Source organism: Giraffa tippelskirchi, chromosome 1 (genome assembly GCF_054371585.1).
Source record: "Giraffa tippelskirchi isolate mGirTip1 chromosome 1, T2T-mGirTip1v1.2.pri, whole genome shotgun sequence".
Taxonomy (NCBI): domain Eukaryota; kingdom Metazoa; phylum Chordata; class Mammalia; order Artiodactyla; family Giraffidae; genus Giraffa; species Giraffa tippelskirchi.
Genome location: NC_137275.1, coordinates 195,330,117 through 195,344,147, shown reverse-complemented (window position 1 = coordinate 195,344,147; position 14,031 = coordinate 195,330,117). Strand labels below are relative to the sequence as shown.

The window sequence follows — 14,031 nt, the reverse complement described above, 5'->3', positions numbered from 1 at the left end:
TTATGGAGGTAAAATTCACAAATAAAATTGTAAGATATTTAAAGTATACAATGTGATGATTTGGTTTATGTATGTATACACTGTGAAAGGATTTCCCCCATTGAGTTATTAACATGTCCATATATCGCATCACATATTTACTTTTGTGTATGTGTGTTGGGAAACATTTTTCAGTTCTACTCTCCTAGCAGATTTCAATTACACAATCCAGCGTTATCTAGTATAGCCACCATGTTATTCATTACTTCCTCAGACCTTATTTATCTCAACAACTGAAAGTTTGTATTATTTTTACCTCTCTCTATTGCCTCCTCTGCCTGCCTCCTACCCCCTGGCAACCACTTTGCTACTCTCTGTTTCTATGAGTTGTTTCATTTTTTTTTTTTTTTTTTTACATTTCACATGTAAATGACACCAAGCAGTATTCTCTTTGTTTGGCTTATTTCACTTAGCATAATGCCCTCCAGTTTCATCCATGTTGTAGCAAATGAAAGGATTTCCTTTTTTTTTAAGGCTGAATAATATTCCATTGTATCAGTTCAGTTCAGTTGCTCAGTCATGTCCAACTCTTTGCAACTTAATGGGCTGCAGCATGCCAGGCTTCCCTGTCCATCACCAGCTCCCAGAGCTTGCTTAAACTCGTGTCCATTGAGTCGGTGATGCCAACCAACCGTCTCATCCTCTATTGTCCCCGTCTCCTCCTGCCTTCAGTCTTTCCCAGCATCAGGGAGTCAGTTCTTTGCATCAGGTAGCCAAAGTATTGGAGCTTCAGCTTCAGCATCAGTCCTTCCAGTGAATAGTCAGGACTGATTTCCTTTAGGATGGACTAGTCCAAGGGACTCTCAAGAGTCTTCTCCAACACCACAGTTCAAAAGCAACAGTTCTTTGGTGCTCAGCCTTCTTTATGGTCCAACTCTCATATCCATACATGACTACTGGAAAAACCATAGCTTTGATTAGATGCACCTTTGTTGGCAAAGTATTATCTCTGCTTTTTAATATGCTGCCTAGGTTTGTCATAGCTTTTCTTTACATCTATCTATATCTTTTCTATATATCTTATCTTTTCTATATATCCATTCATCTGTTGATGGTCAGTTAGATAGTTTTCATACTTCGACTATGTGAATAATACTGCTTTGAACATAAGAGTACAGTATCTTAATGGTTTTCAGTGTACAGATCTTCCACTTTCTTGGTTAATTTATTCCTAACTATTGTTTTTGATTCTATAGTAAGTGAAATTGTTTTCTTGATTTCTGTTCCTGATGTTTCATTGTTAGTGAACAGAAATGCAGCTGGTGGTATTTTTACGGGTTCTATATGATGTCTTGTCTATTGCAAATAGAGAAAATTTACTTTTTCCTTTCTTATTTGGGTGACTTTTATTTCTTTTCTTGTCTAATTGCTTAAGCCAGTACTGTGGTGAGAGTGGGCATCCTTGCTTTGTTCCTTATCTTAGAAGAAAAGCTTTTAGTATTTCATGGTTAGCTGTGAGCTTGTTGTGTATAGCTTTTATTATACAAGAGTGCATTTTCTCTTTACCTGGTTTGTTGAGAGTTGAATGAATGGATGATGAATTTTGTCAAATGCTTTTCTGCATCTATTGAGATGATTATATGATTTTTATCCTTCATTTCGTTAATGTGGTAAATCACATTGATTGATTTGCATATGTTGAACAAAGGTGCAAGGTGATCATGATTTATGCATGAGTCTTTTAATGTATTATTGAATTTGATTTCCTAATACATTTTATTGAGGACTTGCTTCTAAGTTCATCAGAGATATTGACCTTTTCTTTTTTAAAAGTTCTTTCTCTGAATAAGGTAATGCTGACCTTATAAAATGAATTTGGAATTGTTCCTTCTTTTAATTTGGGAAGAGTTTGAAAATAATTGCTATTATTTATTCTTTAAATGGTTGGTAGAGTTCATCATTGAAGCCATCTGACCCTGGGATTTTCTTTCTTGGGAGATTTTTGAGTATTGATGCAGTCTCCTCATTCATAATTGCTATGTTCAGATTTTCTATTTATTTCTTCATGATTCAGTCTTGGTAGGTTGTATCTTTCTAGAAATTTTTTCCATGTGTTCTTGGTTGTCCAATTTGTTGGTGCATAATTGTTCATAGTAGTCTCTTATGATCCTTTGTATTTTTTTATGTATCTTTTGTGATGTCTCTTTCATTTATCATTTCTCCATTATTTTTTTTAGAAAGTCTTAACAGTTTATCTGTTCTTTTTTTAAAAAAATTAACTCTAAATTTCATGGATCTTTTTATCTTTTTAGTCTGTATTTTATTTATGTCTGTCTGATTTTTGTTATTTTTTACCTTCTGCTAACTCTAGGTTTATTTATTCTTATTTTTCTAGTTCCTTGAGATGTAAAATTGGGTTGTTTATTTGAGATTTCTTGTTTCTTCATGTAGACCTTTATTGTTATAAACTTCCCTCTTAGAACTGATTTTGCTGCATGTCATCAGTTTTGGTATGTTGTATTTCCATTTTCACTTCTCGCAAGATATTTTTTGATTTCTCTTTTACTCATTGGTTGTTCAGGAACATGTTGTGTAATCTCCACATATTTGTGAATTTTCCAGTTTTCCTAATTGATTTCTACTTTTCTTTTCTGGCCACACCATACAATTTGTAGGATCTTGTTTCTCAAACCAGCAATTGAACCCAGGCCCTCAGCATTGAGAGTGCGGAGTCCTAACCACTGGACAGCCAGGGAATTCCCAATTGATTTTGAGTTTTGTATTGTTGTGGTTGGGCTTAATATGATTTCAGTCTTCTTAACTTAATTAAGGCTTGTTTGTGGGCTAAGATATGATTTACCCTGCATAATGTTCCATATGTGCTTGAGGAGAATATGCTTTTTTTTTTTTTTCTGTTGGAAAGCATGTGCTATATATCTTGTCAGGTATGTCTGACCTAATATGTAGTAGAATTACATATATATAACTTGGGAGAAATGGACAAATTCTTAGAAAAATATAACCTTCCAAAACTGAACCAGGAAGAAATAGAAAAGTTGAACAGACCAATCACAAGCACAGAAATCAAAACTGTAATAAAAAATCTTCCAACCCACAACAGCCCAGGACCAGACGGCTTCACGGGTGAATTCTACCAAAAATTTAGAGAAGAGCTACCACCTATACTACTTGAACTCTTCCAAAAAATTGCAGAGGAAGGAAAACTCTCAAACTCATTCTACAAGGCCACCACCATCACCCTTCTACCAAAAGTAGACAAAGATGCTACAAAAAAAGAAAACTACAGGCCAATATCACTGATGAACATAGATACAAAAATCCTCAACAAAATCCTAGCAAACAGAATCCAACACCATATTAAAAAGATCATACATTGTGATCAAGTGTGCTTTATTCTAGGGATGCAAGGATTCTTCAATATCTTCAAATTAATCAGTGTGATGCACCAAATTAACAAACTAAAAGATAAAAGCTCACAATGGATTAAAGACCTAACTGTAAGAACAGAAACTATAAGACTCTTAGTGGAAAACATAGACAGAACACTCTCTGACATAAATCACAGCAAGATTCTCTATGACCTACCTCCCAGAGTAATGGAAATAAAAACAAAAATAAACAAATGGGACCTAATTAAATTTAAAAGCTTTTGCACAACAAAGGGAACTATAAGCAAAGTGAAAAGACAGCCCTCAGAGTGGGAGCAAATAATGACAAATGAAACAACTAACAAAGAATTAATCTCCAAAATATACAAGCAGCTCATGCAGCTCAATACCAGAAAAATGAACAACCCAATCAAAAAGTGGGCCAAAGAACTAAACAGACATTTCTTCAAAGAAGACATACAGATAACTAATAAACACATGAAAAGATGCTCAACAGCACTCACTTTCAGAGAAATGCAAAACCACAATGAGGTATCATTTCACACAGGTCAGAATGGCCATCATCAAAAAGTCTACAAACAATAAATGCTGGAGAGGGTGTGGAAAAAGGGGAACCCTCTTACATTGTCAGTGGGAATGCAAACTGGTACAGCCACTATGGAGAACAGTGGAGATTCCTTAAAAGGGAATAGAACTGCCATACAACCCAGCAATCCCACTGCTGGGCATGTGCCATGAGGAAATCAGAATTGAAAGAGACATATATACCCCAGTGTTCATTACAGCAGTATTTACAATAGCTAGGACATGGAAACAACCTAGATATCCATCAGCAGATGAATGGATAAGGAAGCTGTGGTACATATACACAATGGAATATTACTCAGCTATAAAAAGGAACACATTTGAGTCAGTTCTAATGAGATGGATGAACCTAGAGCCTATTATACAGAGTGAAATAAGTCAGAAAGAGAAAAACAACTGCTGTATATTAACACATATATATGGAATTTAGAAAGACAGTACCGATGATTCTACATTCAGGCAGCAAAGGAGACACAGATGTAAGAAACAAACATTTAGACTCAGTGGGAGAAGGCGAGGGTGGGATCATTTGAGAGAATAGCACTGAAACATGTACATTACCATATATAAAATAGATGATCAGTGCAAGTTTGATGTGTGAAGCAGGGCACCCAAAGCCAGTGCTCTGGGATAGGGTGGAGAAGGGGGATTAGGATGAGGAGGACACATATGGCCAATTCATGTTGATGTATGGCAAAAACCACCACAATATTATAATTATCCTCCAATTAAAATTAAATTAATTAAAAATAAAAATCAACAGTGTAAGATGGCACACAAAAAATAAAATTCTTAATTGTAATGAATTAAAGGGAGATTGGGGGAAAGAAACTAAAAAAAAAAAAAAAGACTCAGGAGGATGATTTTTAAAAATTGATAAAATATTGCCTAGGCTCCTAAGTCCAGCATTGTGGGAGCCCAGTAGAACTTATTTGGAGGAGACTTTTACTTACTCTTCTCACTTCACTCCCTTTCTGCCTTTTGACTCTAAGTGAATAGCATCTCTGATAAAAACATCCTTGAAAAAGCTTCCTTCTACTTGGATTAGGGGATGGCCTAAGCAAGGAGATCTAAAGGTTCAATTGCTCTTCAGTTCAGTTCAGTTCAGTCACTCAGTCGTGTCCGACTCTTTGCGACCCCATGAATTGCAGCACACCAGGCCTCTCTGTCCATCACCAACTCCTGGAGTCTACCCAAACCCATGTCCATTGAGTCAATGATGCCATCCAACCATCTCATCCTCTGTCGTCCCCTTCTCCTCCTGCCCCCAATCCTACCCAGCATTAGGGTCTTTTCCAGTGAGTCAACTCTTCACATGAGGTGGCCAAAGTATTGGAGTTTCAGCTTCAACATCAGTCCTTCCAGTGAACACCCAGGATTGATCTCCTTTAGGATGGATTGATTGGATCTCCTTGCAGTCCAAGGGACTCTCAAGAGTCTTCTCCAACACCACAGTTCAAAAGCATCAATACTGCGGCGCTCAGCTTTCTTCACCATCCAACTCTCACATCCATACATGACCACTGGAGAAACCATAGCCTTGACTAGATGGACTTTTGTTGGCAAAGTAATGTCTCTGCTTTTCAATATGCTATCTAGGCTGGCCATAACCTTCCTTCCAAGGAGTAAGCATCTTTTAATTTCATGGCTGCAATCACCATCAGCAGTGATTTTGGAGCCCAAAAAAATAGAGTCTGACACTGTTTCCACTGTTTCCCCATCTATTTCCCATGAAGTGATGGGACCAGATGCCATGATCTTAGTTTTCTGAACGTTGATTGCTCTTATAAAGCCTTTTAACCAATTCTGTTTTCGATTTCCCCTGATAGCCATTATCTTCAATTCCTGAATTTTTCTAGTGCTTTGTGATACAAATTGGCATTTTTTTCTTGGCCTCCCGTACTGTAGATGCTCAGCAAAGGGGAGCAAGTTAGAACTCAAGCTTCCTGTTTTCATCCATCTTCCTCCGTCTTCCAACATTTTGTTGATATCTCTTCTTTGCTATTATCTCTTCAGTTTTCTTTTTTTATGTATTTATCCTTTTTAAAAAGTTATTTTTTCTGTCATCCTAGTGGCTTTTGAGATCCACTATGTTTATCATAAGTTATACAACTTTTTTTTCAGTGAAACGAAAAGAAATTATAATTTAATTATATTTTATATTGTTAGGGCATTTGTTGGAAATTACCACACAGAAATCATTTTAATTTTACCCAACTGTATTTGTTGTATAATAAAAATTCCATTTCATACAACACCAAGTCTGCCTTATATCTTTCCTAGGGAGTGTGTTTCTTCTAGGTCAGAGCTGGGACTGTGGTGAAAATCATTTAAGAACTTAAACCTTGTTGGGCTGCACCCTATAGGCCTGTAATTCTTGTAATTGCCCAGCCGTAAGACCAAATAAAGCACCCAGAGATAACTAGAGAGATCAGTGGTTTTCTTCGATAGTGAGTCTTAACACGCCTGATGTAAGTTCCTGGAGAGCAGACAGTGAGCAGGACATGGCAGCAGTTTTTGCTATGGTGGTGGGGGTGGGTGTTACCAGTTTTACAGGGAACTGGTGTCAGGTTGTCTCATCAGTTACTAGGGAAACCAGCAAAAGGGCCTGTTCCTCATCACCACTTTGATAAACTATCCATAGTGGGTGGAGCCATCCTTAAAGCTCAACATTCAGAAAACTAAGATCATGGCATCTCATCCCATCACTTCATGGGAAATAGATGGGGAAACAGTGACAGACTTTATTTTGGGGGGCTCCAAAATCACTGCAGATGGTGACTGCAGCCATGAAATTACAAGACGCTTACTCCTTGGAAGAAAAGTTATGACCAACCTAGATAGCATATTAAAAAGCAGAGACAATATTTTGCCGACAAAGGTCCATCTGGTCAAAACTATGGTTTTTCCAGTAGTCATGTATGGATGTGAGAGTTGGACTATAAAGAAAGCTGAGAGCCAAAGAATTGATGCTTTTGAACTGTGGTGTTGGAGAAGACTCTTGAGAGTCCCTTGGACTGCAAGGAGATCCAACCAGTCTATCCTAAAGGAGATCAGTCCTGGGTGTTCATTGGAAGGACTGATGTTGAAGCTGAAACTCCAATACTTTAGCCACCTCTTGCAAAGAACTGACTCATTAGAAAAGACCCTGATGCTGGAAAAGATTGAAGGCGGGAGGAGAAGCGGACGACAGAGGATGAGATGGTTAGATGGCATCACTGACTCAATGGACAAGAGTTGGAGTAAACTCCGGGAGTTGGTGATGGACAGGGAGCCCTGGCATGCTTCAGTCCATGGGGTCACAAAGAGTAAGACGTGACTGAGCAACTGAACTGAACTGGAGCCATTCTGATCCAAAAAGTAGAACAGTCACTAGCTAGGAGTGGAGGGATGGGAAGTGGGGCAAGTTATTGATTAGGCTCTATGATTAAGAGGGAAGGTTAGTCATGTGAACAGGCTATGGGTGAGGCAAAGACTCCTTGAGTGGGGATGTACACAGAGCAGGAGTAAAGCCATCTTGAGTGGCCCGACCACACACAGCCACATAGTGTTTTTGAACTTAGCAAAATTTTTTTTTAAATTTGGCTGCACTGAGTCTTAGTTGCAACACTCGGAATCTTCATTGCCATTTGTGGGCTTAGTTGCAGCATGCAGGCTGTAGCTTCCTAACCAGGGTTTGAACCTGGGCTGCTTGCATTGGGAGTGTAGTGTCTTAAATCATTGGACCACCAGGGAAGTCCCCAGCAAAAGTGCTTTTAAACTATTTTTAAAAGTGAACTATTAAACAGTATTTTTAGTGACCCTCTCTTAAAGGATTTGAGAACTGATAAAACATTTAATAATATTTCTCATTAGGATTTGTGATGATGACTAAATTTCAGGATATTAAGCATATGATTTTAAGTTTAAGTATATGTTTTAAAATATTATGGGAAAGTAAAGTTGAAAAATACCAAACTGTATACAGTGTTTTATTGTAATTAAAAATACAGCCATGTTTAAAATGAAGCCTATTTTCTATCTTATAATCAAATAATGTCTGGATTTTTTAAAAAATTGAGATGAAATTCACACAGCATAAAGTTTACCATTTTAAAATGAACAATTTAATGGCATTTAGTATGTTCACAATATTGTACAACCATCAATCACCTCTATCTAATACCATTTTTTTTTAAAATCATCTGTCCAGAGGAGATCCTCATACTATTAAGCAGCATTTCCAGTGGGGTGTGGGTTTGATACCTGGTTGGGGAGCTGAGATTCCACATGCCTCATGGCCAAAAAAACAAAACATAAAACAGAAGCAATATTGTAACAAATTTAATAAAGACTTTTTAAAAAAAACAGTCCACATCAAAAAAAAAAACTTAAGAAAAAGAATAAAATTATTCTTCTCACATAGATGTCTATTTGAAACTTCAAAATAAGACTGTTAGAATCAGGAAGAGCACATATTCATTTGAAGAGAATTCATTCTCTCCTCTGACAGGCCATAGTGTAGGGCAGATTGCCCCAATTTAGTGAGGAACTGAGCTGATTTGAGGTAGGTTTGTAAAACTTATGAAACATGTAATTCTTCATTCATCCCTCCCCCCTTTCTAAGTTGTCGCCCTCCAGAGGTCACAGTTGTAGGCCCAGGTTTCTCACAAGATTGGCCCAAATTCTGTTATTTTCTGTTGTATTTGTTTTGCTGCTTTCTACTTGGCTTTTCAGCTTCTTGCTCTGTGTATTTTAAGAATTTGTCAAATGCCACTAGAGAAAAACTGTTGGGTGTCACATCTCTGTAACTCCTTTCTTTCAGAAAACTTGGCAGCCTGGGACTCCAGCTTTTGCCTCCATTCTTTTGAAATTGCTGAAAGCATTGATGACTACTCTACCTCTTGGCTGTGCCTCTTGCTGGGCCTTGGTTTCCTCTGGACTTTGCCCCATGCACCTTTTCTCTTGGTTGATTTTGCTTTGTATAGCTTCAGTGTAATAAGTAATAGCTTTGAGTATAACTCTGTGCTGAATCTTGTAAATCTTCCTAGCAAATCACTAAACCTACAACCAAGATCATTCTATCCAGCAAGGGTCTCATTCAGATTCGACAGAGAAATCAAAAGTTAAGAGAATTCAGCACTCTCCAAACCAGCTTTACAAGTGCTAAGGGAACTTCTCTAGGCAGGAAACACAGTAGAAAGAAAAGACCTGCAAAAACCAACCTAAAACAATAAAGCAAATGGTAATAAGATCATAATATCAATAATTACTTTAAATATAAGTGGATTAAATGTTCCAGACAAAAGACACAGACTGGCTGAATGGATACAAAAGCAAGATCCATATATATGCTATGTACAAGAGACCCACTTCAGACCTAGGGAAACAATACAGACTGAAAGTGAGGAGCTGGAAAAAAATATTCCATGCAAATGGATATCCAAAGGAAGCTGGAGTAGCAATACTCATCCCACATAAAATAGACTTTAGAATAAAGACTGTTATGTAGGAAGAACAGTACTTATTGATCAAGGAATCAATCCAACAAGAAGATATAACAATTATAAAAATATGTGCACCCAACAAAGGAGCACCTCAATATATAAAGCAAATGCTAACAGCTATAAAAGGGGAAATCAACAGTAACACAAATAATAGTGGGGGACTATAACACTTAACTCACACCAATGGACAGATCATCCAAACAAAATTAATAAGGAAACATAAGCCTAAATAACACATTAGGTCAGATGAACCTAATTGATATCTACAGGATATTCCATTCAAAAGCAGCAAAATATATGTTTTTTCCTCTAGTGCACATGGAACATTCTTAAGGAGAGATTACATCTTGGGTCACAAATCAAGCTTTGGTAAATTTAAGAAAATTGAAATCATATCAAGCATTTTTTTTTTTACCACAATGCTATGAAATTAGATATCAGTTACAGGGGGAAAACTGTAAAAAAAAAATACAAACACATGGAGGCTAAACAATATGCTTCTAAATAACCAAGAGGTCACTGAAGAAGTCAAAGAGGAAATGAATAAACAGCTAGAAACAGATGACAGCAAAAACACAACCCAAAGCCTATGGGATGCAGCAAAAGCAGTACTAAGCGAGAAGTTTATAGTAATACAACCCTACCTCAAGAAACAAGAAAATCATCAAATAAGCAGCCTAACCTTATACCCAAGGCAACTAGAAAAAGAACAAAAACCCCACAAAATTAATAGAAGGAAATAAATCCTAAAGGTCAGCAGGAATAAGTGAAAAAGAAATGAAGAAAACAGCAGCAAAGATCAGTAAAACTAAAAGCTGGTTTTTTGAGAAGATGAACGAACTTGACAAACCATTAGCCAGATTCATCAGAAAAAAAAGAGAATAATCAAGTCAATAACATTAGAAATGAAAAAGGAGAAGTTACAACTGACACCACAGGAATACAAAACATCATAAGAGGCTACTACAAGCAACTATAAGCCAATAAAATGGACAGCCTGAAAGAAATGGACAAATTCTTAGAAACGTACAACCTTCCAAGACTGAACCAGGAAGACATATATGAACAGATCAATCACAAGCTCTGAAATAAAATCTGTGATCAAAAAAATCTTCCAGCAAACAAAAGCCCAGAGCCAGAGAAGCACTAACACCTATCTGCTCAAACTCTTCCAAAAAATTGCAGAGAGAGAAAAACACCCTGAAAATTTGAAGCACCGTGATCAAAATAGAATGAGTCACAGGTTTTTGAAAGTAAAAGAATAATTGTCATTTTAAAGGCAAATAATTAATTCAACTTTTTTCCTTAAAATCCTAACAGAGTGATGATATTTTAGTTGTGTAACAATGAAATTGTTCTTATGAACGTTAGATGTGTTGTAAAGTCTTACAGTCCTCCAAACTACTCAGCCTGATTTATTAGTACTACTGTGTCACGGTGCAAGCTCTGAGCGTTTAAGAGGAAGTTGACTATACAAGATCAAGTTGATTTTGCAATATATTTTTCTCTTTCCTTTAATGAGCAATATTAAAACAATTCTAGGAAAAATTATACTCTCATCAGATGAGTTTTGCCTTCTCATAAAATTAGAACCATGTAATCCATTAACTTGTCTTTTCCGTTTAAACTTCAGATATTTGAACTGAATTTAGTATTCAGTTGCAGGAATTCTTTCATTTTTGGTGCCTAATAACATCAGCTTCTCTGCTCATTTGAAAATATTATTGTTCCCTTTTTATTGTCTGATTTTATAGCTTTTAATTGCATCAGCAATAGGAAATTCTTTTTTGGAAGTAGGTAGGTTATAAACAAAAATACATCTATATGAAACTTAGATCGTTTTGGTCACAAAAGGGGGATGTTAAGATGTTTCTGTAGTGTTTCTTCGAGTATGAGTGTGTGTGTGTGTGTGTGTGTGTGTGTAAAGTCTCCCAAATGGGGAGAAATCAGAATATGTGATTTTTTTGAAGAGGAAACAATATGTTACCTAGTGGAAGGGTTGCCTTAATCCCAAACAGCCTACCTAATGAAATATTTAGAAGCACTTAGCGCTTTTAAGCAAGTATCTTCTTCTGTGTCCCAAAGGAAAGTAATTAATCTGGGTATGGAATGTTCCCTTGTTTTTATTTTTATTCTTGACCTGTGGAAACTGTGAGGATGGGTATATGGGCTGTTCTTATGGCAAATGATTGTAGGCTTAGAATAAGTGGTTTCGGGGTATTGCTGAAGGAGCCAATTAGATACCACAGTTTCTTATAAAGCCTCTTGAAATTATCTTTTACTTGATTTATAGTAATCAAAATAAACTCCTAAGCCTACAAATTGATGAAATCCTCCAATGAAGTAACCTACTGAGAGAGTCCATTTTTTTTTTTTTAGCTATCTAATTGTAGGATATATATTGATACTCTTGTCAGATAATTAAAAGTTAGCATTTCACTCTGTATTATCAATGTAATTATTTTCAGCTATTACAAATCTCTTAATTCGTTCATTTGGATAACATTTTAAAAATTAACCCAAATTACTACTTGTATTGTATTGAAATCAAAGTTAATCCAGTATAGTCAAATAATCTTATTTTAGAGCCTTGTAACCTAACTAAGTCTTATGTGTTCTGTATGCTTTGGCTACAGCCCCACCACTTATGTTTTGGATGAAGATGAACCTCGATTCCTTGAAGAAGTTGATTACAGTGCAGAAAGTAATGATGACTTAGATATTGAATTGGCTGAAAACACAGGAGACTATGAACCTTCTGCCCAAGAAGAAGTACTTTCTGACTCTGAATCAAGAATATACCTATCTTGAGCCCTTGCCATCACTTATTAATTGCAAAGAGGAAGTGAAATATCTTGGTTTTTGTTACATAGGAAGTTTGAGAGAAATGACATAGAAAGCTGACTCAGAAACACAGAAAGCATCTTGGACCTGTTTGGTTTCAAGACAATAAATATGTTATTAATTCATGATAAAATTGGCACTTGTTTTATTTTAGATATTCAATGCACTTTCCATAGCATTGAAGTATCAAATATTGGATTTACTTTTTAAAAAAAAACCCTGAGTGTCACTGCATGAGTTTTTAATCTCCTTATGGTTGTATATCCTGCATCAAATGGATAATTTTGAAGTGCGTGAGAATATAAAGTCTAAATTCCAGAGTTGTTGAGAATCCTGAGTTACTGAAAACTAATATATATGTACCTGAATTCCTGTAGACGTGTCTGTGTAAGGATGGGTAGATATTGAAGATAAGACTGTTCTTCACAATCATGTTAACTGTTGAGTTGTGACTGAAATCATCCCGAGTTTGCCTTGAAACCATTACATTCTACATTTACCAAATTAAACAAATAAAAACTATATTAAATGTTGCATTCATTTTGTCATCCTTTTTAACCAGCTCAGATTATGTGGAATCTTTGAGGAAATATTATAATAATCTAACATCTGAATACATTGATAAAAATTTGTGGAAAAAATGCTTAATTTACTAGCGTTGTTTACATAGTATAGGCATACCTATTGTAAAAAATATATTTGAACAGCTCTTTTCTCCAAAATTGCGTCTCATTGGTGCACCTAAAGTCTGCTGCTGCAAACTGTTAAAAAGCTTTAAAACTGTAGTGAAAGTATGAGCCAGTGTTAAATATATATGAAGCTTATGCTGCATCTCCTGAGGTGTACAGTTATTAAGTGTACTGAAGTGAATTCATTTAGGGCATGCTGACACTGTAACTGAGTCCTAGAAAAGGCAGTGAATTTCAGCCTTTTTTTTAGTGACATCTTCCCAAGTTTAAGCTGTCCTGCTGCAGGAATGACTTCATCCTTATTTATGGAGCAAAATAAAACAAGTCCAATGACTTTGGATAAATGCTCTAAGAACTAAGTTTCTGTTGTAACAAAACAAATCCAAAAAGATAGTGTATGAACAGACTTGCCAGGGCTTGGATGCTTCAGTTTTGGCATGTTATCGTCACATATTCTGGAAAATTTTTCAAAATCTTTCTTTAGAGACTTGTAATAATGAAAAAGAAATTATAAAAGTGTTTCAGATTTTTGCACTTTCCAAATCAATGATTTTCATTATCTTATTTGAGACATTTCACCAACAGTGTGGCTTCTTTTTGGCACCAGAGGAACCATGTTTAAAAACATAGCAAGGGGCAATACTATTGAGGTCTTATCTCTAAATAGCCTAATTCTTACTAATCTCAGAAAGTAAAGACTAAATAGATTGTGAAGTCGAACTAGCCCTCTTAGTGTATGGTGACCTGATTTAGGAAATATCAGGATACTTTAGCAAAGTAAAGCATTATTTATTTGATAATTAATGATTTGTAAAATTAATTATTATTTTATATATTAATAGAAAGTAATTACATATATAACTATAATTTTTTCAGAGGGTAGATTATAGAGCCACTATGTCTGTATGTGAACTTTTCTTGGATCTTACAAAACTAGAAATTAAAAATAAGAAAAGTCTTATATAAAAGGCAACTGCAGCTACTAGAATATGCAGAATAACTCAGAGTGTGTGTTTCTTATGTTAGCAGTATAAAAAC

The 14,031-nt window shown here is 35.8% G+C and overlaps 1 protein-coding gene across 8 annotated transcripts in view; it reads left to right on the top strand.

Moving 5' to 3' along the window:
• AGTPBP1 (ATP/GTP binding carboxypeptidase 1) overlaps positions 1–12,437 on the top strand; it is a 173,085-nt gene extending 160,648 nt beyond the window's left edge. For all 8 annotated transcript variants that reach the window (XM_081521807.1, XM_081521836.1, XM_081521764.1 and 5 more), the window contains one exon: positions 12,097–12,437. In XM_081521807.1, coding sequence (XP_081377933.1) covers positions 12,097–12,271 — 175 coding nt within the window. In that variant the 3' untranslated portion in view covers positions 12,272–12,437. The remainder of the gene's footprint in view (positions 1–12,096) is intronic.
• Positions 12,438–14,031: the final 1,594 nt, after the last annotated feature.